At 43.4% G+C, this 27,221-nt stretch overlaps 1 protein-coding gene across 4 annotated transcripts in view; it reads left to right on the plus strand.

Moving 5' to 3' along the window:
• PAM (peptidylglycine alpha-amidating monooxygenase) overlaps nt 1–27,221 on the plus strand; it is a 1,287,650-nt gene that overhangs the window by 571,581 nt on the left and 688,848 nt on the right. For all 4 annotated transcript variants that reach the window (XM_069625460.1, XM_069625461.1, XM_069625463.1 and 1 more), the window contains 2 exons: nt 3,153–3,201; nt 13,214–13,281. In XM_069625460.1, coding sequence (XP_069481561.1) covers nt 3,153–3,201; nt 13,214–13,281 — 117 coding nt within the window. The remainder of the gene's footprint in view (nt 1–3,152; nt 3,202–13,213; nt 13,282–27,221) is intronic.

Here is a 27,221-nt window from a genome sequence, read left to right on the forward strand (position 1 = left end):
TTGTGGCTGCACCGGATGTATTATTCTCTAAATACCTGAAATGGCGATTTTACTTCTATTGCTCCTTTGTGGGCCCAGATTCTTTGAGCATCTGTGCGCGTGTGCTTTTTTGAGCTTATCTGCTCCGAGCATGTGTTTTGTGGAGCTTCTCTGCTCCTCGGTCGTACTCCACTTCTGCGGCTGTTTGGTGAGCGCGTGATCATTATTATGCTGTATCCGACTTCGGTCGGAACGTGTTGTGGGTATCGATCCACTTGTAATGTTCACCGCCGTGCCCGGGTCCAACTATGCTGTCACTCCACGTCAAGATGTGAATGTGACACTGGCGTTACAAGCTCTGGCCCCGCCTCCCCAAAGGAGGGGGCTGGAGCGGCTCGGCAGACTCCTGTCTCTAATGAGGCTCCGCGGGCTCCCGCCGACACTGCAAGCTTACCCCCGATGTGCCAGTGATGCGGCACGGGGCGAAAGCATTGCGGTGCCCTACACTTAATGGAAAAAACACTGTCCGGTAATCCGTGTGATTGCGCGTGGGCAAAGACTTGCGCGTAGTGTACAATATTATTCGAGGTATTACTTTTCACGTTACTACGTGCTTCGTGTATATTATACTAATACTGTTATAAATGTCAACATATAATGTCTAGATTCCTAATATCTGCAACCCCCAGTCATGCTATAAAGGGAGATGAGTAGAAAAGGTACTTCTATGCATGAAGAGCAGTAAAAGAAGAGGAGCTCAGGGTCAGGAAGTGGTCATAGTTGAGCATGGAGTGAGATGGACTACAGAGACTTTGGGGATTGTAGTTCTAAAGGAAGAAAAGAGACATTTTCAGTGTTTAGTTATTAGTTTGTTGAAATTGCTGAGGAGTATTAAATAAAAGAAGTTGAAGCATAATGCTCGCCTCCAGTCTTGTCATAGAATTTGCTCTCTTGGCAAGTGTTTTTTGTTGTGGCTAATGCATCCGATGGTTGCAAGATAATTACTATTTGGTGAGAAATTGGCCGGTAAAATAGCTCAGTGCTATCTGCGATCTATGTGAGATCTGCTGGTCCCAGGTTCAAATCCTGGCAAGGTCGACTCAACCTTTCATTCTCCCAAAGGTCGATAAATAAGCACCAATTTAAATTGGGTAATAATTGTATATAAAAAAGTTCTATGTAAAGCACTTTGGATAAAAGCGCCATATAATTAACAAGGTATTAAGTTATTATATCTGGTTGTTGTAAATGCTTGTATTTTGAAACCAGGTTTCTATTTGCAGCTGAGATTCTGTTGAGATCCAAATATCATTTGAATCAGAAGATGGTTTTGCCAGATTATTCTCTAATGTCCTTATTATGCAAAAATGTATTTGGGGATCTATCGAGATCCACAGCATACAGGATTCTCTTGCTTCGAGATCGTCTGACCTACGAAAATGTGACTGCTTTTTAGTTATAGGTCTGACAGCCAGTGAAGTCTGTAACCAGATGTGTCTGCACTAAGCAGGGGATTTGTCTGTTGGTGCCTCTGTTTATGAGCAAGAATGGGTGGAAGGAAGATCCAGGTGGAATATAGCCTCTTGGCCCTAACTAGATACTAAGTGGAGCAGCCTATTGTTTATCAGGCATGAACAGTTGCACATGATTGTTAACTCTGCTGTTGAAGTGGGTACAACGTTTTTGTTATCTTGTTGATTTATCTATGCTCACTGTGGTTATATTAAGGTCAGTGAGGCATCTTATAATGTTTGCTGTTGTTCCATCCTTTGGGTTTGGTTTTGGTACATTCTCATAGAGTTAGTTAGGTGAAGAGAGACATTGAGTAATGACTAGATTACTGAAAATACCCACCACCACCCTTGTTGGTGAGGAAGGCATTAATAGAGATTCTGGTTGGGTATATTCACTGGAAGCGGTGGTATCTACTTTCATGGTCATGTGCCCCCTGGCGGAAGAAGGATTGTGCTGCCTTTTAAAACTAAATAAGTAATTTATTTGGATAGTAGCTTGTCAGTTTCTGCATATGGACATACATAATAAAGTGTAAATATTGTGGCAAGGAAGAGAACACGTGGCTTACTGGGTATTCCTGGTGAATTATCGAATAAGTAACAGGAGCTAGGGAATTATTTTATGTACATTTTATTGTTTAAAGCAACGACATGTTTTGAGAGATTTGTGGGGGCACTCCAGGCCAACACCACGAACCGAGTTCCAGAGAGTGGGTGCATAACAAGAGAAGGATTGTTTGCAGGCTCTCTCCTTGCGGACGAGTTGTGATTCAAGTCAGTTGGTCGATTTGCTGCGCGAGGAGCGTGTGCCACCAGATATGTGGAGTCTAGCCTCCAGGTACGCTGGTGTGCTCATCGTGACTGTTTTGTAGATGATACATGCAGTCTTGAACAGTATCCTGGCTTGGAGTGGAAGCCAATATAGTGTTCGCGTAGGATTGGGGAAATTCAGTCAAATTTCTAGGCTCCCATAATAAGACGTGCTGCAATGTGGTGGATGGCTTTTTAGGGGATCCAAGTGAGCAGCTGGGAGCCCTGTCAGGAGAGCATTTCCCCCATTGATGTGCGAGACCACAGGGGCCTGCACTACAGTCTGGAAGTCCTGAGGCGGTATGAAGGGTTTTATTTTTCAAAGGGTAGAGATTCTGAGGCAGGCTATTTGGACCTTCTTGGCAATGTGTTTCTGGAAGGGCAGGCTGCTGTCAATGGTAAAGCCTAAGGATTTTGCTGAGTCTGAGAGTTGTGGATCAAATCCTTTTAGGCACATATCATTGAGCCATTGTTCGACAAATTGTTTTTTAGCGGGCGGACCAATGAGGACGAATTCAGTCAGGGAATACTCTGCATCATAGTTTTCCACCAACATGTATTGCTATCGAACCATTGCATGTTACCGAAGTAGCAGCCTTAGGCATTTATGACTCATGGTAAAACATGATGAACACATAAATACGTGATTTGAATATCCATGCCTAGACAAAGATATAAAATGATAAAAGTATGTGACCTGTTATGTTTACCACATTTTCTCTATATTGTCTCTAAACAAAGGTCCCTGTGTAATACTGATTGTTTATTTACAAACCTATATGTGCGATTGAGCATACAGCTGTAGTTCTTGGTTTGGTATACTTCAGTCTCTGCTTTCTTTCTTTGCAGATAACCACAAGGATTGCACTGGTGTAACGTTGCAGCTAACAAGTGAAAAGTAAGCATTATTTCCAAGTTTATATTATCCTGATAGACAATGTTGTTGTTTCTGTAACCAACACTTTTCTCCGACAGATAACATATTAGATTTGCAATGTATCACCTAAGCCAGTATTATGTTATCCCTGCAAGAATGTCCAGAGAAACATAATTGATTAGATTCTCTACAGTGTTTACGTTTATGTAACTTTGACACAGCTACGCATTTTAGTTATGTTGTTTTATTACAGTGGTTTATAAAAGTAGCTTTAATTTCAAAAGGATTAATGTGGTTTCAGATATTATACCTCAAATTGGTTTGTGGTGCTTGTTGGATTTGCTAAGATTCTTAACAATTAAGGGTATTTACATTGTTTCACTCAAGTGTATAATTTCAACACATTTACTTATAAATATAAAACGTGCATATGCATTATTACTATTTATTCACATTTTGGAAGGGAGATTGTATGTGTGCAGGGATTTTATGTGGAGGTGAGTCAAGGGTACTAACCGGAGGAGTGCGAGTATTTGACTCAAATGCAATGGAGTGTTTCAAGATCTGCATTCAAGAAACTGGGCAGTGGATAGATGCACAGGAGACATGGAGGCAGCAGGATTTTTCTCTTAGGCATGGCAGATAGAGGGCCTGGATTTGGTCCACAGGGCTGGTCTTACTATCCGCCAAGTGCGTCTGGTTGTGTGTCACAGAACGTATGTGGGTACAAAGATACCAGCCAGGTAATCATTAGAATCAGCAGAATACCACGTAGTTGTTGAACGGAATGTAAAAGACTTCAACTGAAATACAAAAGGGAACAAATCACACTGCAGGCTAATAATGGACAGTTATGCCCCGCCACACAAACAGTTGGCAAACGCAACCTGCAACTACATCAGATTGCAAAGCAATAATGGACTTGTGCATTGAAAAAAAGGAAACCAAGAATAATCCAAACAAAGCTGTTTCTCTCCGTAATGAAAGAAAGCAGCAAGAGAGACGCTGGTAATGAAAGAAACATGCACCCATAGAATGAGCAAGCACGAGGCGCGCTATTTTGTGCTATGCTTCTCCACACAGGCTGGGTGAGCTGCGGGCTGCTGCACAGTTTACTTTCTGGCTCTCATAGGGATTTTGGATAGTAAAATCCCATTTGAATTCTTGTGGTGAAAGTCCCATATTGTGGGGTACCATGGTTTGCACAGTGCTGCCGGTGAGTTCTGCGAGTTACATGTGATCTACTCCCAGTTTTGAATCCCAGAGGTGGGCACTGTTCGCGTGGTCTTAAGGCTCTGTCCTCGTGTATGAGAGCAGTACAACAAAGTGGCTCCTACCAGGGAAAAACAGACATACACTTATTATTTTACGTATTAGTCTGGATCTGTTTCTGATGCATGAATCAACTCGTATGACTATAATACATGAATATCAATCACCCAATTGTGATGAGACACAGGACAAAAAGGGACCAACAGATTTAACCTAACTATCAATTGTAACACATCAGAGAACTCTAATCTATTACAATTGATAGTTAGGTTCTATCTGTTGGTCACTTTTTGTCTTGTGTCTCATCACAACTTAGTGATTGGTGTTCATTTATTATATTCTGTTAATTGTTAATTAGATTACACATCCGCCTCGGATGTGACTGTATCTATGTGTGGGTGTTTATAAGTATGTATTAAAAGAAGTATTGAATACAAATCCGATTAGATCATAATGTTAAAAATATAGTAACATAACCTTAGCTATCACTCCTGTGAACTATGTGTTCACTCATGTGCCAGAAACAGATCCAGACTAATAAGTAAAATAATATGTAGATCTCTGTTTTTCCCTGGTAGGACCCACTTTGTCATACTGCTCTTATTGTCCCCAATCCTACCAGAATAGGGCCAACCTTCCCTTTTAGTACATGACTCATGTATGAGGCCTGTCTGTAAGAGCAACTATGCCCAGATTCTCAATTTATTTTTTGTTGCATAAAAATACATCTGCCATTTATGATGTTAGCAAAGCAGCTGGGGCCTATTTATTGATATAGTAGATCCCCTCCCACGACGATACAGTAATTTTTACAATTCTTGAGCATCGACGTTATTCAGGTGAGAAACACATAAACATTAATTTCAGAGTTCCTTTCTAAAAAAAATGGCACAGGAAAATGTGCGAAAGGTGTTTGGGTCTTATATGGGGGTTAAAAAGGAATGCACTTGCTTTGTCTCTCAAAGAAGGTAAGGGAGGGATTCACTGTAGGAGGCCCAGGGGCTCTACTGTGCCGTTAAAAAAGTCATATCTTGTGAAACTCACAGAAATCTAGCTCTATGGGAGCACAGCTAAAGATCCTCTCTCTGTTTTGTTTTAACTGTACTGTTAATAGTCAAACTTGTTGTACAGTTCGCCGTTACTGCACAGGTACAGTTGCACTATATTTGAAGCCAGCAGCAGCCATCACAGTACAGAAAACATACAGTCTGTTCTCTGTTGATGAACTGACAAGTGTGGTGGGTCAGAAGAAGGAGGCAGACCCAGAACTTACATATTGAAATCATTTTTATTTAAAGAACATGGAAAAACGCCTGACTTTTCCTGAGCTATGGGGGTTACCAAACAAAGCGAACTAGGGTGCTTGTCAGTCATCAGTGAGTCCAGAAGAAAAGTTGTGTCTACTGTCCAAAAGCTAATCTGAATTGACCCTACCACTAACAAAACAACTAAGTCAAAGGGGAATGACTCCCTTCACCTGAGGACGGCTTTCTCAGCAGAGTCTGTTAGTAAAGTATTTTTAGATAGTTCTTGGTTATCTGTTTTTTCAAGTTTCAGTCTCCACTCTTTATCTTCATTACCACAATCAATATTGTTCCAGTTATAAATCTCACTCTTCTTGTCAACTTGTGCCTCTCTGGGGCGAGGATGAGTAATCCTATGATGATTCTCACTTTTCTAATGAACTTGTGCCTCTCTGGGAGCAGTATGAGCAACCCAGTGATGATTCTCATTCTTCTTATGAACTGGTGCCTCACTGGCACGAGTATGAGTTACCCCGTGATGGTTCTCACTCGTCAAATAAAGTTGTCTCTCACTGGGACGAGTATAAATACTCCATTCATTATACTCAGTGCTTTCCCACTCTCTCCGTTACCTTCTTGACTCAGGGATCATATCACTGGGCCTGCAACTCAGACACAGCTTGCTTCTCTTCCTGTCAGGATGGCTTTTTTGTCTGTGCTTCATTCTTTTTTCAGCACACTCCACAATGACTCTCTGAAAGTGGTTTTGGCGACTGTGAGACTCTTCCCTGTGTCTCCAGTCAAGTCACCACCTCCGACTAGGGGCCTCATAAGGGGTCTGGTGGCATCCTGGCTGTATTACCACTGGGATACTGCCAGCGCAAATACCTTTACCGCTACTCGGTCGGGCACTATTAGAGCGGATCACGAGTAGCGGTACAGCGTTAAGTTCCCATTCCCCGTGGGGTTGGCGGGTGCTATTACCGCTGGCAGTAATTACGCTAGTGGCCATAGCGCCGAAAACATCTGTAAACAGGCGCTAAGGGGGCATTTTTACCTCCAGAAAATAGCTGGAGGTAAAACTCCCACTTACCGCAGACTCATGATTGGGCTACCCTTAAATGCAGAGGTAATAGCATTATCACAGCACTTAAGGGCTAAGACCCAACTCATGATGAGGCCCTTGGTCCCTCCTGAGATCTTGTTCCAATCCTTTAGCTTCCGTCAGCCTTGCTCTCCTGGAGTGATACTCGGACACTTAAACGCAAGCTTCCCTCGAGCATTGGAAACCACGTTTGCCTGTTTCCTTCAGTTTCATTCCAACAGCTGATTTGGAACTCCTGGCCTTTTCTCTCTCACGTCTCCTCCCCTTGGTTTTATGATGCTGCACTGGGGTTTCCCCGGCGTAGCATTAGAGTCCTTCTTTTGTTTTATTTGCACTAGGTATCACTCCAGTGGTTTTCTTCTTATCATTACTCTATAAGTAATTCTCTTCAGATTTTCCCATTCGTTCAAATGGCAATAACCAATATCCACTGATCCTTCATGTTTTATTCCATCAAGGTTTATAAAAACTGGTTTACTGGTGAATTCGGTTTGTCCGCAAGGAGGGAGTCCCTCCCAGTGAGGTCCCGCTTGCCTTTACCCCAAGGCAGAGTATGGCGCAGCAGGCTCACCTCCCTAGCCTTATAGGGAAATGCGCCCCCTGTCGAGAAGTGACTGAATCCCGCAATTCATCACATAAGGAACTTCATTATTTTATTTTCCACACAGGCCTATGGTTTAAACTGTAAATTCAATCTTACTCTTTTACAGGTCTGCACAGGTTTTAAGTAGCAGGGGGCTTCATCTGGTCCACATTTCCTTGGCTTAGTGCTCACAACTTCAAACAAAGAGAAGTCCTTGTAGGGACCACAGGGTCTTTCTGGTTCAAGGGAGTTTCTCTGGGCAGTCACTGTAACAGAATGCCATCTTGTGAGGGTGTAGTAGGCTGAACATTTTTGACTTTTATTAATCGGACTGATGCAGGTAATTCTGTTTCTGAAAGTGAAGTCTGGTAATCGGATCCCCTTTCGTAAATGCTCCATGCCAAAGTTATTGCAGTAGCACAGGGCAGTTTCGAAGTTCACATGTGCATTCCTGACAGCTGCTGTAACACAGTGACAGCAGGCAAAGGTGGCCTTTTAATGGTCTGTACCTCTGATTCAAATTATAACGTGTAACCATGTCAGCCTGGTGGCATTTTAAACATAAGTAAAAGCTATGCTTGGTTGTGCCATGGGAGGTGCTATGGTGGCACAATTATACATCCACAGCAATTTAATATGATCTTTGTCTGCTTGGGAAGCAGAGCATACGCTATGAAAAGGCATTATACATTAGCTGTATGGGCCTGGGTGTCTCCACAGCTGCCATGTGGGGCAATGGCCAGTAAGCTGCCCATTTGATTCTTCTGCTGCAAGGCCACATGAATCCTCCCCTGGAGATCTCCTGGGAATCGGGTCCTCCAAAGGCAGCACTGACATACCAAAGCCACACATCCCAGAATGCTGACCACTGGAGTCCCCTTGAAGTCAGCAGACATGGTAAGGGGACAAGGTTGGAGTAGTCAGAGGAGAGAGGATGAGAGGGGTTCCACACTCCGGGTTTCTGCTATGGCATTCTACAACTTCCTGCCCTCCATGTTCCCTTCAGACAAAGCACTCTTGGGCCAATTCCCTGTGACATTTTGCCATCCTAAGGAAGGGAAATCTTCTCCTTAGTTGATTCATCTTTGGACTCTCAGGTCCTCTGCCAGAGAGGTAGGCATCCAAAGCAGAGGAAATCTGTGGTCCCTAACCATTTTCAGGGAACAGTGGTGGTGAAACCACTGCTGGGCCAAGGCCTTTCAGCTGGCTGTGCACAGAAACCACGATCCTACTCAGTGGCGATGAAAAAAACCCTGAAGGTGCCAGACAACTTCCTGGACTGGAAGTGCTGAAGTGAGAATTTACCTCGTCCCTGGAGACCCTGGATTGGGCCTCCCAGCATCCTAGAAGTGCAGAAGCAGTCTGGATGTGGTTTCATCATGTTGCAATATCTCTGAGCCTGCTCGACCACGCTCAACGTACTTCATTGCTTTGGCGCTCTGAACATCTTCAAACTGATGACCTTTATTTCGAGCCACAGAGATGCCTGCTGAAACCATTGCAATGGATTGCATCGATCAATCCAATGGTTGGCCCAACTGCTTGGAAGCAATTTGATTTGAGCATTGACTCACCCATCTCGAATCCCAACTTGACCCAGTAGAAGCATTGTTTCTTTGCCGACCGCCACCCTGACCTATTGGAAGCCATTGACCCGACCATCTCAAATGAAGACTCGAACATGTGCAGATAAATAGAACCTAAGACTATCTCCCTAAAGAAAACTGATCCTGAAACACACTGCTCCTTCTTTTTAATGTGGCAGAGCATTGGAAACGAATGGGAAAAATACTAGTTTAATTCAAAAGAGAATAGGCGTTGCATTCTGTAATGGAAGACATGGAGACTGCCTCAATATAATGCTAGAGGTCCTAAAGGAACATGCCATGTTAAATTAAAAATACATTTCGATCCACCATTGGCGTCATTGAAAGACATCCTGAGAACTATCTCTGTTGAAATAGGAACATGGTCACATCCAAAAGCGTTAAAACCCAATCCTTTGGCATTCCATTACCAGCAAAATAACTCATTTTGTGCTCCAGATCATTTATTTTTAAGCTCAGAAACATAAATGAACAATCCCAGGAATTCCACCATGTTGTCACACTCCTGATGTTGATTAAAGAGAAAAACACCCTTGTGAATTATAAAACATTATTTGCTTTCAATTGAAACACAACTAAAAGGATTCCATTTCATTTAACTCAGGTGAAATAATGTTAAAGTTCCTGCTTATGTTGAAAGATCACCTGGACTGAAAAATGAAGCGGTACAAATAACCATTGTATAGTGGAAGTGATTCAAACAGTGAAACTAAAGACTTTTTCAATACTTTTGAATTTCTTTTAAATAACTTTGTGGGATTATCATGCACTTGTTAGTATGGGTTAAACTTTTCGTACCAACCATCCGAACTAAGCACCTTCATATGTAGGTACCCATTCCATTAGTGAATGTATATTTTTTTAAAAGACAAACTCCCTGTACTCATCAGCACCCTCCATTTCTCTGAATGATACTGCTCCTGGCTGGAAGTGTTTTCCTTTGGCTTTGATCTATTATGTTTTTTAATATTAAATAGTAGGCTATTTTTGCTTTCTCCATTTTTAGTTATTTTCGTTATAATTTATATTTGCTGCTTCAGTTTCAGTGTGTCTCCTTTTTGCTGAGTTGGGTTTTCTGTATACCCCATGTGAAGGGTCAGCACCAGTTTCACTTTATGTGATTTGAACATAAAGGTTGTGGGGTGCTGACAAGGTGGCCCAAGGAGGTATTGGTTTAGATATCAAGACACCGGAGGCCTGCGTGCTTGGTCGCTATAAGAAGAACGTGAAGGATAAACCACTGAACAAACTCAAAGACCTGACGTAAATAATAACTAAGCATAGCATAGCCATGGGGTGGAAAGACACAAGAGAACCGAGTGTGACCAGATGGTGGAAAGAGTTGGAAAAAGTGGTGCACAGCAGAAAAGAGGGGTGTGGGAGAAGGCACTCCGAGTGCAAAACGCCGGGACGGGAATAGACCTACAACGATGGATAGCGCTAACGGTAACACTGTTCGCTAATCAAGGGGAGAGAGGGCGCGTGCATCAAATGGAAGATGGTGATGCAATACACATAACTGAGTGATTAGGGGTTATGTAGGAGTAGTAGGAGTTGATGAGCAGATATGTTTAAGCAAAGGATGCATGTTATGTAAGAGCCTGTTGCTCTGTGTGGTTGTTTATGGTTATGCCGGATAAAACTCAATAAAATTTTTCAAAACAAAACAAAAAGGTTCTGTGGTGCTGTCAGTTTGACAGTGTGGACCCATGTGGAGAACTAACGAGATGAAGAACCAAAGCAACGTGTTTGTTTTTCGGGTCTAAGGAGAAGGCGTAAGGGCTTTTTGGGTCACAAATGTGCACCTGGGTGAGAGAGATGGCTTGCAGATCTGCAGTTCAATGAACTTGTAAGGGAAGGAATACTTAAACACACATATACAATACAACGATTCATAGAACAGCCCATGACTTTGCACAGAAACGCACACATTATGTTCCCCTTTTTGAATTCCTGAGTCTTTTTGAATAGGTGCTGGCCATTGACCATTCTATATATTTATTTTAAAACTCTGACAGCATGCTGTCCTTCTTGAATATCTGTCCCTCAAACAGGTTAAGAAATTATTTTTACGTACCACAGTGACCATTCGTTTAAGGGCCATTTATGACAAAATTCACTCTGTGCACCCGCCTCAATAATGGGAGACGGTAATACAATATATTACAGTGGGCACACGGCCCCCACAGAATATGCAGGTCCCTAATGTGAATATGGTGACCCCTGCAATTCTGAGGCTCCGAAGTGTGAAAATAGTGAATTCTCTGCACTCTTCAAGTGCCAACATGTCTGTTATTCATCCCCAAGCCTGCTCAACTTGGACCAGTGTACACCATAACTAAAATTACATGTAGCACACTCGCTCAGAAAACATTGTGTAGTGTCTTTAAAAACGTATATATTTTTTTTTATTTACGAGTTTATCATCACCGAAATGATTTTTACAAGATAGACGTGAAATCTCCAAACTTGTTAAAAGTGTTAAAATAATGAAGTGTAAAAATGTAGACAGAAGAAGAATCACTAGTTTCAGCACGCTGCAAAAAAACCGAACATAAGCAGAGCAGAACCCCAAACAAACGTATATTATACTGGCAACAATATGGAACGCACTTATTGTCACTATAAAAACTTTGGATTTTCTAATAAAATACAAAATAATTAATGTGTTGAAGGTGAAATATAGTTTTACATAAAGTTTGTTGTTCCTCACTATTAATGTCTTATCGTATGCCTATTTTCCTACAAAAATAAACCTTCTCCTTGATCTTCCTTTGAATTGCTTTGTAAGCATTTTCTTTGGTGTGGTTGTCCTTGGATGTGACCTGCATTCATGCCCTTAACTGGTTAAGGACATCAGAGGAGGAAGGAAAAATACAGTCTGCGAAGTTGCAGGTTCCTTTACTTACACTAACAATTGTTAATCAAATTCGAATGCTACTAGTAACAATAATCACAGTATTACTACCAATAGTAATACCAATACCAGTAATATCACGTCTGCTATCTGCCGTAGTATCTTTAGTAACAATAGTATTACTGCTAATAGTAGTACCAGTAATATTAGTAGAAGCACTATAAGGATTAGTAGTAACAACAGTATTAGAACTCTATTGATGGTATGAATCCTACTACCACCACCACGACTGGTGGTACTACTAGTAGTATGACTATTGGAGGCAGTACTATAGTTACATCTGCTAATAGTAGTACTGCTACTGTTGGCCTTACTTGTTCCCCTTGTACTGTTACTGAATCTGGTATTAGTACTACTGATCATACAACTGGATGGCCAGATCTCTCTATACTTAGGATGCACAACACCCATTAAGTTGAGCTGCCGCATGGACAGAGCTTGGAACGCTGCTGGGCCGACTCGTACCTTCAACCATTCATGGTGGCAAATTGAGTACTACAGTTGTGGGTAATAAGTGGTCATGGTAACACCCTCTTTTCCAAGCACCTGTATTAACTGGTGTTGTACTGGTCATCATACTTTTGTTATTAAAAATGTAGTGATATTTCTGCTGCTTCCTACTATTAATAGTAGCACTACTACAACTGGTGGGGTAGCGTGCGTCTAGGTAAGTAAACTTGTTGGTGTAAAGTAAAAGAAAACTAAACGGGTCACTTGTCCCATTTACTGCTAATTGAAATGCAGATTGCGAAGACATTCCTCTTCACAATTGATGTCACTTCCTGTTTATGGGCTGGAAAGCAGCCCACAAACTGGAGAACGAGCGTAGCAAGAACAGTGCTTACACAAATGTTGAAAATTAAATAGATTGGAAGATTTTGCGCCCGGAAAATAATTTTTATTCAAATAAAATGTGTTGTTCCCCACTGTTATATCTGCTCCCTTTTTCGCCCCTTTAAATAATGTCTGCAGCTATTCTTCCTAACCAGAGATTTCTGAGAAGCTTTAGAACATGCAGAGACTTATTGAACCTCCCTTTTTTCAACCTATAATGTGCTCATGACAGCAGTTAGTCTTGAGCGGCTAATCGATTGCATTATGCATAGAAATGTGGTTCATCTTTCTATCTTTTCTACATCATTTATGGAATGTTGGAGGTAATTAACAGCGTCTGCATTTAATATACATGCTTAAAATCCAGTTTGATTGTAATTCTGTGCAGCCTGTCTGCAGCGAAGGACAGAGCGCTTTATGATCAATATTGTTTAGCTGAGGCTGGAGATTAATATGGTTGTTTTCCTTCAGACAGCCTTTGATTGCTGGCATATATCTTATGATGTCTGTGAACACGGTCATTCCTCCAGGGGAGAAAGGTGAGTGAAATCTCTTTCAAAAGATCCATCCAATTTTACCTTTGACCTTTCAACAAGTGTATGGGAAGCAAAATGACGTCAGAGAATTGTCACGTTTAACAAAGTAAAGGAACTGTTCAAATAGATGTGAGGCGAGCGCAATTGTTAATTCATGGCTGTTGGCTGAGGCGGGTTCCTAGCGCAGCGCCCATCTGCGTGCAGGGAGCAAGGGGCATAGCAGAGGCCGGCTGCATGCATTTTATATGCTTTGAGGGTGTCCGCGTGTTACAGAAGAGGTCATCATGGGGGGTTTCATCCAAACTCCCTCGAGAAATAAGGAAAGCATGGCGAAAAGCAGGATCTATACTCACTTCTCATCCGTGGTTGTGTTTCCCTTTTTGTTGTTTTTGAAAGATTCTTTACAAGGTGCCTAAAATGGTAGAAAGGAAGCAGTGTCTTACTTTATTTGTAATTCTGCTACTCGACATGACAACAGGATAACTAAACAGGTTGTTTTCAGTTTTTTTGCATGTTTTCCAGAGTGTGTGTGTGCAAACACAGATATATTTCTGAGGCTGCCTAGAGTCGCATTCTAAATCAGTGCTTATGGTCTGTGAAACGGGGAGGCTCGGAGTTCAGTGGCATAGCTTCTAACACCTGTCCAGTGTTACGGTTTTGTGCATTAAACTGGCACTTTAACATTAATTCAACAAAGAAATTGTCACTTTAAAGATTTATTTCTTCTTTAAACTGATTCAACTTACCTGTCTCTTAGGTGAAATATTCTCATTGAATTTCAGGGGTTTTGGTATATTTCCCACCAGCTGCAGTACTCATTTTTTTCTTTTGATATCGTAACTGTCATATGCAATGCCATCAGTGTGTTTCTAAGCTACGCATAATGGGGTTTTGCCCATTGTGGGGCCATAGGCAATGGCCACACTTTGCCACCCATTGAGCAAGAGGAACTGGGACAAGTTAGCGGAAGAGGGCATTAATGAGGGAGGAAGACTATGATGAAGTTGCAGGCAGGGAGGAGCTGTGACGAGGATGCGTGCACTTAGGAATTTACGACGATGCACGCAGTGAGGGCATGTGACAGTGATGCACACAGGGAGGTACTTTGTCAAGGATACATGCATTGATGGACTGTGACATGATGCGTGCAGTCAGGAAATGTGACAAGGATGTGTGCAATGAGGGAATGTGACTGGGTAAGATGAGTGACGGACTGCAATGAGGATGGGGCTGGGGTTTGTCTGGATAAGGAGAGTGAATGATGTGGGAGATTGGGAATTACAGGCGTAAGGGAGTATTCCACTTTGAGGACTGCCATATTTAGGCAAAGATGCACGGTCGGTATATAAAATACCTATACTTCAAAGACAGCTTAACAATCCCCTTGACAGTTTAACAATCACATTACAAATTCATATGACAACTCAAAGATTGGTAGGCTTTTGATGCGAAAGGCTTAACACATTTACTAAGACTCATGCCTTTCAAGTGCCACGGTAGAAGTCACAACAGATAATTATTAAAGGTATTAAAGGTACCGTTCGAGCTGTTCTTGAAAAGGGACAACACCCACCCTCATCCCTCACGTAAAAAAAAATAACTCTTATTGTTCCCCTGATTGTGTTTTTCTAAAAGCAGAACACTGCCATTTTAAATTCTGAAAAAACCTTCCCCTCAGCAACAAGCAATCCATCATAGGTGATATAACAAAATATTGGTGGCAGGGGCACCCAGTTCACCGTCTAATTTTTAAAAAGAAACTACTAGATGGATGTCCACCAAACCATCAAAGGGAAGCCCCTTCCTGTGCTTTCTACCACTCCCATTATTTGTCTATATAGTGGGGAAAGGCGGGGAAGTAGACTTTGGGTCTGTGCGGGAGCGGGTTCCCTGCAAACCTGATTACTACAGCTACAAGAAGTCCTTGCAGCAGAATCATCACTGATTGATAGCACCTGCACTTGCTGTGAGCTGCAAGCAAAGACTTCCTCCCAGACGATGTGAAGAGCACAGAAACCGGTAGGAAGAGAACATCAATGGCTGAGTAGGTTAACTGTTCAGGGAACCAGAGTGCACCCCTCTTTCCTGTACTAAATTCAAGGAAAAAACTTTAGTTGCAGGGACATTAAGGTGAGACGTTAACACAACAAAACCCCTGAAATTCCACTAAAGACACCTTAACTTCACGCTAGCCTATGACCACAATGATGACATCCCTGCTGACATCACTTTTGACATCATCTATGACATCATCTATGACATCACTGATGGAAGAGTTCCAGCAGGATGACGAGATGCAAATGATGTTGCAAGGTGAAGATGATGGGCAGAGAGCCAACTATTTTAAGCTGTTGTTACATACAGGTGGACCGTGTCTTCTCATTTGTAGTGAGCGTGTCCTAAAAAAACGTAGATAGAATTAACTCCTGTGTTACCTCCAGAAAGTGGAGCTGATGATCTACAAGAAGACCTCTGCTAAATTCTGACATTATCCAAGTAAGTATGGTTAATTATTACCTCGGTAGTAACCAAGGTGTGATCTTTGACGCTGTCCTCTGCATTTGACTTGGAATGAGATCCAAGAGCTGACATTCCAGCATCTATCAGCAATGTACCGTACACTTCAGCCCCTTGGTGTTTTGTTCCTGCCCAAATGTTTCTTTTTTGTAGCAAGTGAAGTCTTTGCCTTCTAGTAGCAAACAATAGAAAATTCCATGCTTCTCAGACCATATGATATGATATGGCATTTATAGCGCGCCTATACACAAGTGTTTCAAGGCGCGAAAAACCTGCACACCCCGAGTGTACATGCACCTTGAATGGAATGCATGAATCCAGGAGGAATCTTTTACCTATGAAGAAGAACAAATTAGTTTAAAATATCCTTGCCTATTCAATTCTCTTTACTTCCTCTTTATTCAAAATAGCATAAACCTCACCCATAACCTTCCCTCCTGCTCACCTGGCATGTCAGAGCTAAGGCTCTCGACCTTATTAGTTATGGGCTGGGAGATATCTAATTCAGGGGAACTTTCCACCCACCGTAAACCAGACGCGTTCATTTTTCCTTTATGCAATAAAGTTCTTTTTATTCATCTGGGGCCCCCAATTTAATAACATTGATTCCATATGGCTTCCCTCCCTTTTCCGGACACACAGGGTTGCACCAAAGATATATTTATTAACCAAATAGAAATAATTGAATCAGTTTAATGATAAACAAGTCACACATCCATGGATGCTAACGTAATGATGAAAAATATAATGAACACACTAGTCATCTCAGTTTTCAATGCTTCCATTATAGAAATAGAGACTTTTGTAACACACACATCACCATAGGTATCAATATATTTCATTCACCCTGTGTGTGCATGCACCTTGGATGGAATGCATGAATCCAGGAGGAATCCTTCACCTGTGAAGAAGAACAAATTAGTTTAAAATATCCTTGCCTATCCTGGAGTGGTAAAGTTCTACATACGCATCATTACTTTCTGTTTCTGTCTGGTCATATTATCAACATATGTTGATTGTTCATTGATTGAATATTAACATTTAATTCTTTGAAATTTATCTAGCCCTCCAAATAATCCAAAAGGCCCTCCAAATGTAGATTTTAGATTGGGGAGATGATTCGGTGGCTTCCAAACTAGCATCATGTGCACTGTACTATGGGCTGCGGCACTTCATGAACTTGGTATTTGAACTGTTGCATCCAAACCTCCTTGAATCTGTTCACTAAGGCTACTCTGTTCAGGAGTCATGCTTGCATTCATGCATGAAATTCCTGGGTCATTTTCATATTGTTTAGAGGTATTTCTTTGAATGTTAGATTGCATCACTAGGGGCACAATGTTTTGAGATAAATAAAGGATTGTTTAAAGAAATGACATTTTCAATAATTAATCCTGGTGGCATATCTCTTTCCCTGTTAGCCAACATTTCTAACTGATTTCACACCTCTGACCTCTGTCATGGCATTTTGTAGCTGAACTTAATGGGGTGCACCTGTCACACCACTTGCCTTATTTTTTAATCTTCACTCTATTTTCCTGTTTTCTCCCATTGTCTTGGGACATGGCTTAAACTGAACCTCAAAAGGTGTCGGCTCTCATTTGTGACATAGCACAATTCACAAGATATCTGAATTATTCTTATATGTGAGTTCAATTCGACTAATACAATTTCATGAATGTTTAATGATTTAATGCCCTGGAATAGAAGATGTGTAATCATCCTAGTTGTTTTCAGCACTTTAACTGCCCCTGAAAGTGCTTCTATAAAGTCATTAGCCCAATCTGAAACTAAAGGTAAGTGACATGTCAGGTTTAAATCCTTTTCCTTTCTAACTTTCTCCTCTTTGCTATTCTTCCATCATTGCAGCTACTTTGGGCTAGCATTTCCTCTTCAGTCTTTTTAGCTACAAATATAGTGCAAGTGTGTTTAAAGGGCTTCTCCAGTTTTTGAAGTGCAAATTAAGTCCTGGTTCAGCTCTATTGATCTCGTACCAATAAGAACCATTGGGTTGTGTTTTCCCCTTCCACGTATGCTTAAGGCTCCGTAAAGTGCCACTGCTAAAGCAAAGTGTCTGCTGCAGGCCTAGAAATGAAAGTACTAAGTATTGCTTCCAGTCTTTTGTAATGAGCCATGAAGAATACAATTCAAAGATGTAACAGGGAGTATAGCTAGTGCAAAAACAGGTCTCCACACAAACAAGATGAGCCTATTTGACACTGGCTCTTAATAACACCTATAGCGATGAAACAAGGGTTTTACCATCAATACAAGTGAGTCTCTCTTATCCCCTAGATGCCTCCTGTGTGGATTTCAGTGACTAGTAAGGGGTCCATGGTCTTAGTTGGGCATGTTCTACTCGGGCGACATGCCCTGTGGCGGCGGACTGACTCTGTAGGCAACGTCCCACCACCCAAGTTAAGGGCCCGAGTCTGTTTTCCATGTTGATGACGTCATCAACAGGAAATGATCTAAACTGACAGCAGCACTGCACAACCCCAGGCTGCCTAAGAAAGGTATGTTTATTTTCTTTTTTAAGGCACCATTGGCACCTGTGTAAAAAATGACATGAGTGCTAAGTGTTCAAGGAAGAGCTGGTAAGGGAAAGGAAGGTGGCGCTGGCCACCCAGGCTACTCGGTATGCAGGCTTGTACTAGAGAATACAGCCTGCGTTCCTCCCAGGGTGCTAAAGACTGATAGATTTCCCCGAGCTGTGTTGCCTTTTTGAGAGCTTCAGGTTAAGGATCGATTTGGAAGGGATGTCTATGGAATGATCCGAGGCCCGCAGAGAGCCATGTATATCATATTGGGATTGGGCATAGTTGTAATGGTGGTCTGCTGATTCTTTGCTGTAGATTCCCTGGCCACTAGTAGGTAGATTTTCCTTGTTTCTAGCCTCCTCACACTAAATGCCATCACTCGGTCTATGTGCTTTGTAGAGTTGCCATAAGAATTCCATTCAGGTCTGGCTCACCTTCAATGTCAGGGCTGTGTGACGAATCTAGCGATGGCATCACTCCTACCCTGGGGGTGGGAGGGGAGACCTCCTCTCATGTGTGGCCAGGGAAAGGCAGAAGCTACCTGACTCTGACCCTGGGGATGGATATCTGCTGGAGAACCAGGGGGGAGGGGAGAGCAGCCTCTGGGAAATATGGGTGACTCAACAGAAGCGACATGGTACACCTCCCCATCTCTAAGGGATAATGACATCCATTTATTTCCATCCAATCTATGTATGGCATACTGCGAGATAGTAAGCACAAACGTGATGGGTGGAAGGTTTTGAATGAATCTGAACCACTGGCATTGCTCTGGGCAACCTTCCACACAACCGTTTCTTAGCCCGTCTGTGCCATTGCAAAAGGGTTCCAACCATATGCAAATCAGTCAGCTACTGCCACCAATGGTAGCAGCCCAGCCCGAACTGCTAGGCCAGGTCCCCTCTGCACGGCCTAGCAGTTCGGGCTGGACTGCCCCTTTTGAGGTGGGGCCAAGCCTGATTTGCATATGGTCTTTCCCTTCTGTAATGGCTTGGCAGGCAAAGAACGGTGGTCTGGATGGTTGCCCAGAGCATTGCCAGTGGTTAAGATTCATTCTAAACCTTCCAGCCATCACCTCTTTGTTTTTGGTTTATACTGCGAGATAGAACATCCTAGTGAAGATAACAGAATCACCCATAGAAATCCTCATGAGAAGACTGAGACAAGGAGGGACCGAGTAATGAAAATTACTACGACCGCAAAGAACAGTGTGTGTACTAGTTGTTGGGAACATGTGGCCACTGCTGGGAGATTCAAAACAGTCAGTGAAAACCAAAGATGGAGAGATGGAAAATTAATTCCCGAAGCCGGTTGGGACGTGAGAAGGAAGCATGGGGTCTTGCCGAGTCGCTCCAAACCAGGAGACGCCACCTGGAGCAAGCCTGAGGGAGGAGCCTTCTCGCTGCAGCACCGTGACCAGAGAAGGCTGCTGGAAGGAGGCAGATACAGAGCGGAACCCCAGGGACAGACGACACATCCGAGCTGACGGCAGGGGGCAGACAAAACCAGTGGACGCAAAGGATGACACAGTCGCCAGTAAGCAGATGCAGAAGGGTTGGGAATATGGGGCGCTTTGTCCAGTCTACTGTGTACTGGAAAGAGTACCAAATAGAAGCTGGGGAAACTCAAACAGGAAGATAGGAACCTTGGGACTGTGTGTAAAGGTCCAAGACCTGTATGGAAAAGAGACTGAGAATCATTGGATGGTTGGAAAGCAAGTTGAACCTAGAGCCAATATACTTGGGAACGTGGACGGAAGTACATATTTTAATTTGGAAAGGCCTGGTAAAGAAGTGTACTGGGCATGGAAAGTAGCGGGTCTGGGACTGACACCCAGTTGTGAACTATGCAAAGAGAAGATATTGAAACTACAATTCAGTTGAAGGGAAAGTCCCTGAACATATTGAACTGTGAATTAAAGTGTAAGAGTCCTTGGTGGAGAATATACCAGGAACCAAGTGAAATGAAAGAATAAACTGTGTATGAAGGAAAATAAAGGGAAGACCCATACCCCTTTCAAAGAATTGAATAGAACTGAAAACGTGATAGGAGTCGGATGGAGAAATGTTACGGGTTTGGACACAAGGCGGAGGACTTCTTTTACTTTGTACATTCTGACAGTAACCTTAGTTTTGTTGAGGCAGGTTAACCTCTCATAGAGCCAGGAAAAGATAGAACTTCATCCAACAACCTTTTTTTGTTTATAAAATAAAAGTCTATAGTAAGCAAAATAATGCCTATGTGTCCGACTCTTACTCTTCATTCTAAACAGCTGGCAAATTCAACATATACCACTTGCCATGTCCAGCTACATGCACAGAGATGCAAGTGGGGTTGAACTGAGTGTCAAATCATTTGCACACAACAGATATTCATGTACCCTTTACTAGGACTGTTTTGTTGTAGGTGTTCCTCCCTCATGGGGCTTGTATTCTCTCTCTTGATACAATGCTAAATCCTTTCATTCATCCCTCATGATGCACATTTCACCTGCACACGTATGGGGTTCCCTTTTGTAATCTTAGTATTTGTTGCAGCCCAGAATCACCCACGGGTAAACTGAGCAAGTTGTTGTATATCCTCTGCTTGATTAGTTTTAAAAATCCCAGGTCTGTACTTCAAATCTGTAACTTCATCCATAGTTTCCTTCTATCCACTCTGTTAAAGGCCTCTGTCTGGTCTAAATAGGCGGCACATAGAGGTTTTCTTGCTTCCTGTGTTACTTTTTTTAAATGGGGGATAAAGATGCTGCAAGTTGGTCCCATAGCCTTCCTAAATCTCGATCAAAAGGGGGACATTGTAGTCCTCTGACTAACCCACTTTTCTAATTCCTGTAATTACAAAGACAACAAACATTTTGCCAGCTATGTCTAAAGAAGTCATCAGCTGATAACGTTTTGCTGTTAAGATACCTCAGCAAATTGAGCACTCGCTGCTGTGATGTGTGTGATCTGCAGGTCGCAGTTTCAAATCCCGGCAAAGCCAGCTCAGCCTTAAATCCTTCTGAGGTTGATAAATGAGTACCAGCTTTGGTTGGGTGATATTGTATTTAAAGTATGTTCTATGTAAAGCACTTTGCTGAAGGCACTATATAAACAATACATCATTATCATTTTGGGTCGCCTCACTGGCCTTTCTCAAAAATGGAAATTACAATGTTTTTTTTTTTCTCTTGGTAGGAAACTTTTCCTCCTCTACAAAGTAGCTAGAATCGCCCCTCCAAACTAATAGTTCTTTGATAACAATGTTTGTGAAGACTTCAGGACCAGGTTCTCACAGTCTAGCCTAAATATCGAATTCCTAATGTATCCCTTCCCAATGGTTCAGTGCCATTACTTGTGGCTAGTGCTTTTCGTGTTGTCCTACTTTGTCCATCATTGTAATTTTCTCATATAGCCCTCTCCCAGGTTTCCTCTCCCACTGGATTTATTTGCACAATGTTTTAATTTCTAACATGGCTATCCATCTGCTGTTTATCTTCAGGTACTTGTGCTTCTGAATCCAATTTTCGTATTATTGTTTGATTAAGCAGCTTGCAATTTCTTTCCTTCTAAAACTATATCAGTATTACATGTATCATACCTCAAAGATCTTATATTTCTTCTTGTCCTGTCATAGGATTACATTTCTTACTACAATTCCCTATCAGCCTAGTCTAAGATGAGACTCCCTCTTATAATTGCCAGTTTACCAGCAGTTAGAAAACATTGTAATATGGCTTTATCTATCGCAGACCGCGATCTCCGGATGTGGACCCCACTATGGTACCGTCCACCATTTCGGTATCAGACTGGCAGGAGGATCCTTTTAGAGAATTCTCGGAACCAGAAGAAGGAGAAATAACACAGGAGCCAGACGCATCCAGTGAGTGGGATGACTACGTAGTCGAGAAGCCAAGGAGGAGAGACTCGCCGGGCAAGGCCTCACCGCCAGATCTCGTCTCTTTCCACACCATTATAGGTAAAGCCGCAGAATTGTTTAAAATTCAGGTTTCTTCTGAGGAAAGGAAATCAGTGCTCTATGAGCACAGGGACAAACGAAGGAGGACAGTTACCACAATTCCTCTCCTCGATACCATCTGGGATTCCGGATCCTATCCACACCCTTATCGACTCCGGCGCTGGTGTCCAGGCCAGAAAAGAAATATAAAGCTCCGGATTTGGCACCTCTTTGTTTGAGAGGTCATACGAAACCAGACTCGGTTATCACAGTGGCGGCCAGAAAGAAACTCGCCAACCCCTCCTCACCGTTGTCGGCACCACCGGATAAGGACGGACGTAAACTGGAAGCCATGGGCAGGAAAGTATCATCTTCTGCATCGCTTACAATCAGAGCGGGCAATGCGCTGGCCATGACCGCAAGGTTCGATCGCGAGCTTTGGCTCTGCATGTCTAAATTGGCGACACAATTACCACCAGAGCTCCAGGAGGAGGCAAAATCGATAATCGCGGATGGTGAAGCAACATTGGATCACATGATCGACGCAGCGGAGAGAGAAAACCCAAGACAGCAGGACCACCTTGGCACAACACCTGTACCAGTACAAAGCCGAAATCCGGAAAGCAAAAAAAAGCCCACTACAACTCACGAATCCTAAACTGCAAAAACCCATGCAAAGAACTTCACAAAATTATCTCCGAATTCACCAAACCGGCATGTAACACAACCATCCCGACCGCGTCACAATCACTATGTGACTCACTCTCCCTCCATTTCTACTCCACGGCCATTGAAAGGACAAAATCTCTGACCACCAAACAGGCTCTCTTACAACCACCAGGCAATCCTCAGCCCGTACCAGCCAGCCCCCCTACTACGACCACTACGCAACCAACTTTCGAATCCTTCAGTCCAATATCACCAGAACAATTTCTCAAACTCCTATCCGACCGCAAGCCATCTGGATCACCACTAGACCTTTGCCCAGCCACAACCCTTAAAGAAATCTTTGCCTCCACCTACGCAGGAGAACACGCAGTATATCTCCGGTATCTTTCCAGATGCATTCAAATTAGTGTACGTCAAACCTCTGATTAAAAAACCCTCACTCGACCCTCTCGAACCAAAAAACTACCGCCCGATCTCTAACACCAGGTTCCTTGCCAAACTCATTGACCGAACAGCCTACTCCCAACTAAACGCCTTTGTTGAAGCCAACAATCTCCTAGACCCCGCCCAATCAGGATTCAGATCTTGCCATGGAACTGAAACCACCCTAACCTCGATCTGGGATGACCTAAAAATGACTGCTGACTCTGCAGGATGCGCCGCACTAATCCTTCTCGACCTATCAGCCGCCTTTGACACGATCAATCACTCAATACTCCTTGACCGCCTCCACTCCCTAGGAATCCGTGGAACCGCCCTTAAATGGATAGCCTCATTCCTCAAAGACAGGCGCCAAATAACGACACTCTCCAACTTTACATCACAAGCCCGACCAGTTAACACAGGAGTCCCACAAGGAGCATGTCTATCCGCCCTCCTGTTCAATCTCTACCTGATCACCCTCCCACCAATAATTCGTGCTCACAACATCCTGTGTTACAATTACGCAGATGACACTCAACTAATTCTAAAGTTCCTGAACGCGAAACCCAACTCCCAACCTGACCTGACCTCTTGCCTCCTCAACATTGAGCGCTGGATGACCCAAAGCCACCTCCTGTTAAACCCCTCCAAAACAGAAATCATGGTCTGCGGCAAACAGATCTTCTTCCGCACCCACTACCCTGGCCACCCGCCATGGGCATCTCACCGACCCCCTCTAACACAGTAAAAAATCTTGGGTGCACCCTGGACTCCGACCTAACACTCTCGCGCCAAGTCAACAATGTCTCTAAGTCCTGCCACTACCACCTCAAAAACCTTAGGCGCATCTTTCCATATCTCTCATTCCCTAACAGAGTCTCCGCGGTCCAATCAATCGTCATATCCCGACTGGACTATGGTAACCCCCTGTACCTCGGAATTCATGCCTACCAACTGAATAAACTACAAAGAACACAAAACGCAGCAGCCAAAGTGCTTCTCGCGCTCGGTCCAAGGGACCACGTATCCCCAGCCCTTAAGACACTGCACTGGCTTCCAGTAGCCCGTAGGGTAGCTTTCAAAACCCTATGCCTCACCCACCGAGCTCTACATAAAACTGGACCCTATTATCTTCAAAAAAAGCTAATACCCTATCACCCTACCCGCACCCTTAGATCAAGCTCAGCCGGCCTCCTAGTAATTCCTAAAACAAACTCAGTCAGGTTAGGCGGAGCATCATTCTCAGCCCTGGCCCCAACCCTGTGGAACTCGCTCCCACCCCACATCCGCCGAACTCAGGACTTAACGGCCTTCCGCAAACTACTGAAAACCTGCCTCTTTCCCTAAAACCAACCAGCCCTAAACCACCATCATCCCAAAAAAAAAAGAAAAAAAAATAAATAAATAAATAAATAAAACAAATATATTAAATAAATAAATAAAGTAACCGAACCAGATTGTAACCTACATTGACAAACAGAACTAAAACGAATAAACTAGATCTAAACAGGGAAATGATTAAATAGAAAAAGAATCACTGAATAATGGAAAGAAGAGAGCGTGGAGAGCGGATGAACAAGGAGAGCGGATGAGCATAGAGGGCACGACCGGATGAGTAGAAAGAACGAATGAGTATGGATGAGTATAGATGAGTATGGATGAATGTGAGGATAAATGCTGTTGGCAAATGAGCCTGGAGAATGTGCAGAGCGCAAGATCATACAGAACGAAAGAGCGCTGAGAACAGAGGCACATATAGAGCGGAGAAATGTGGGGAACAACCGAATGGGGGGAGAGACTGAGTGTGGGGAGCGTATGAATGTATGGAACATATGAGTGTGGGGAGTGTATGAGTGTGAGTAGCGGATGAGTCTGGAAAGCGGATGGGTCTGGAGAGCGTATGGGTCTGGAGAGCGGATGGCTGAGTGTGGGAAATGGCTGAGTGTGGGAAATGGCTGAGTGTGGGAAATGGCTGAGTGTGGGAAATGGCTGAGTGTGGGAAATGGCTGAGTGTGGGAAATGGCTGAGTGTGGGAAATGGCTGAGTGTGGGGAATGGCTGAGTGTGGGGAATGGCTGAGTGTGGGGAATGGCTGAGTGTGGGGAATGGCTGAGTGTGGGGAATGGCTGAGTGTGGGGAATGGCTGAGTGGGATGAATGGCTGAGTTGGATGAATGGCTGAGTGGCGGGAATGGCTGAGTATGTGGGAATGGCTGAGTGTGTGGGAATGGCTGAGTGTGTGGGAATGGCTGAGTGTGTGGGAATGGCTGAGTGTGTGGGAATGGCTGAGTGTGGGGGAATGGCTGAGTGTGGGGGAATGGCTGAGTGTGGGGGAATGGCTGAGTGTGGGGGAAATGGCTGAGTGTGGGGGAAATGGCTGAGTGTGGGGGAAATGGCTGAGTGTGGGGGAAATGGCTGAGTGTGGGGGAAATGGCTGAGTGTGGGGAAATGGCTGGGTGTGGGGGGAATGGCTGAGTGTGGGGGGAATGGCTGAGTGTGGGGGGAATGGCTGAGTGTGGGGGGAATGGCTGAGTGTGGGGGGAATGGCTGAGTGTGGGGGGAATGGCTGAGTGTGGGGAATGGCTGAGTGTGGGGAATGGCTGAGTGTGGGGAATGGCTGAGTGTGGGGAATGGCTGAGTGGGATGAATGGCTGAGTGGGATGAATGGCTGAGTGGGATGAATGGCTGAGTTGGATGAATGGCTGAGTTGGATGAATGGCTGAGTTGGATGAATGGCTGAGTTGGATGAATGGCTGAGTGGCGGGAATGGCTGAGTATGTGGGAATGGCTGAGTATGTGGGAATGGCTGAGTATGTGGGAATGGCTGAGTATGTGGGAATGGCTGAGTGTGGGGAATAGCTGAGTATGTGGGAATTGGCTGAGTGTGGGGAATGGCGGAATGTAGGAATTGGCTGAGTGTAGGGAATAGCTGAGTGTGAGGAACGTACATAATATGCATTGATATGCGGGAACATTCGAATGAACATATATCATACCACACCTCACGCCTACTCTCCTCTTTACACCATCACTCAAATAGAACACAGGGATACTATGACACCATTCGGTATAACTGTTCTCATATCAACATCTCCCGCTCACTCCCCATCACTCTAAGTAACCACCGCTGGTTTAACACCCCCAGCCAGGCGTTTCTCCTCAGGCCTAACGCAGCCACTCTCGAGCTGGATTAATTCTGCCAGAGCGTACACATTCTCCTGACCTCTCAACCACCACACCTACCCCTAAGAAGCAGCTACCACAATAACCCCGCACCAGCTGCACACATACTCTGTGCGCACACGCACCTTTTGTCTCTCTTCACCCTCTCTACTGACTCGAACCTCGGTTCCCAAGGGCGTTCAACCTACCAGCGCCTTCAGACCATACCAATGGTATATAAGGCGCTATATAAATGCAAAATACAATACAATACAATACAATACAAGAAGATTTGCAAAGGTCCATAACAATCAATTCTCTCCCAAATATGTTTTCATTTTACCATTTATTTTTCCTCTTGAAGCCAATTTACCCGTCTTTATTTCTCAAATGCCATTAAAAAGTATTGGCATCAGAGAAAATCTACAAAATACAAATTAATTTCCAAGAAAACTCCTTATTCTCTGGGTGATCAACACAAGGTATATGTTGCTGTTGGTTTTTAGTGTTAGCATGCATGTGAAATGCACATGGTAATATCTAGTGCTAATAATCTATATGGGTGTGTTTGGGAAACTGCTTTTATTTTTAGAGAGCATAAAATATCTGTTCTATCCAATGTTATGTGAATATTAAAATGTCATTTTCTGAATGGATAGAAACTAACCACCCAAATCCTACTCAACACTTGGAGT

This window comes from Ambystoma mexicanum, chromosome 6p (assembly GCF_040938575.1).
Source record: "Ambystoma mexicanum isolate Mex_15411 chromosome 6p, UKY_AmexF1_1, whole genome shotgun sequence".
Taxonomy (NCBI): domain Eukaryota; kingdom Metazoa; phylum Chordata; class Amphibia; order Caudata; family Ambystomatidae; genus Ambystoma; species Ambystoma mexicanum.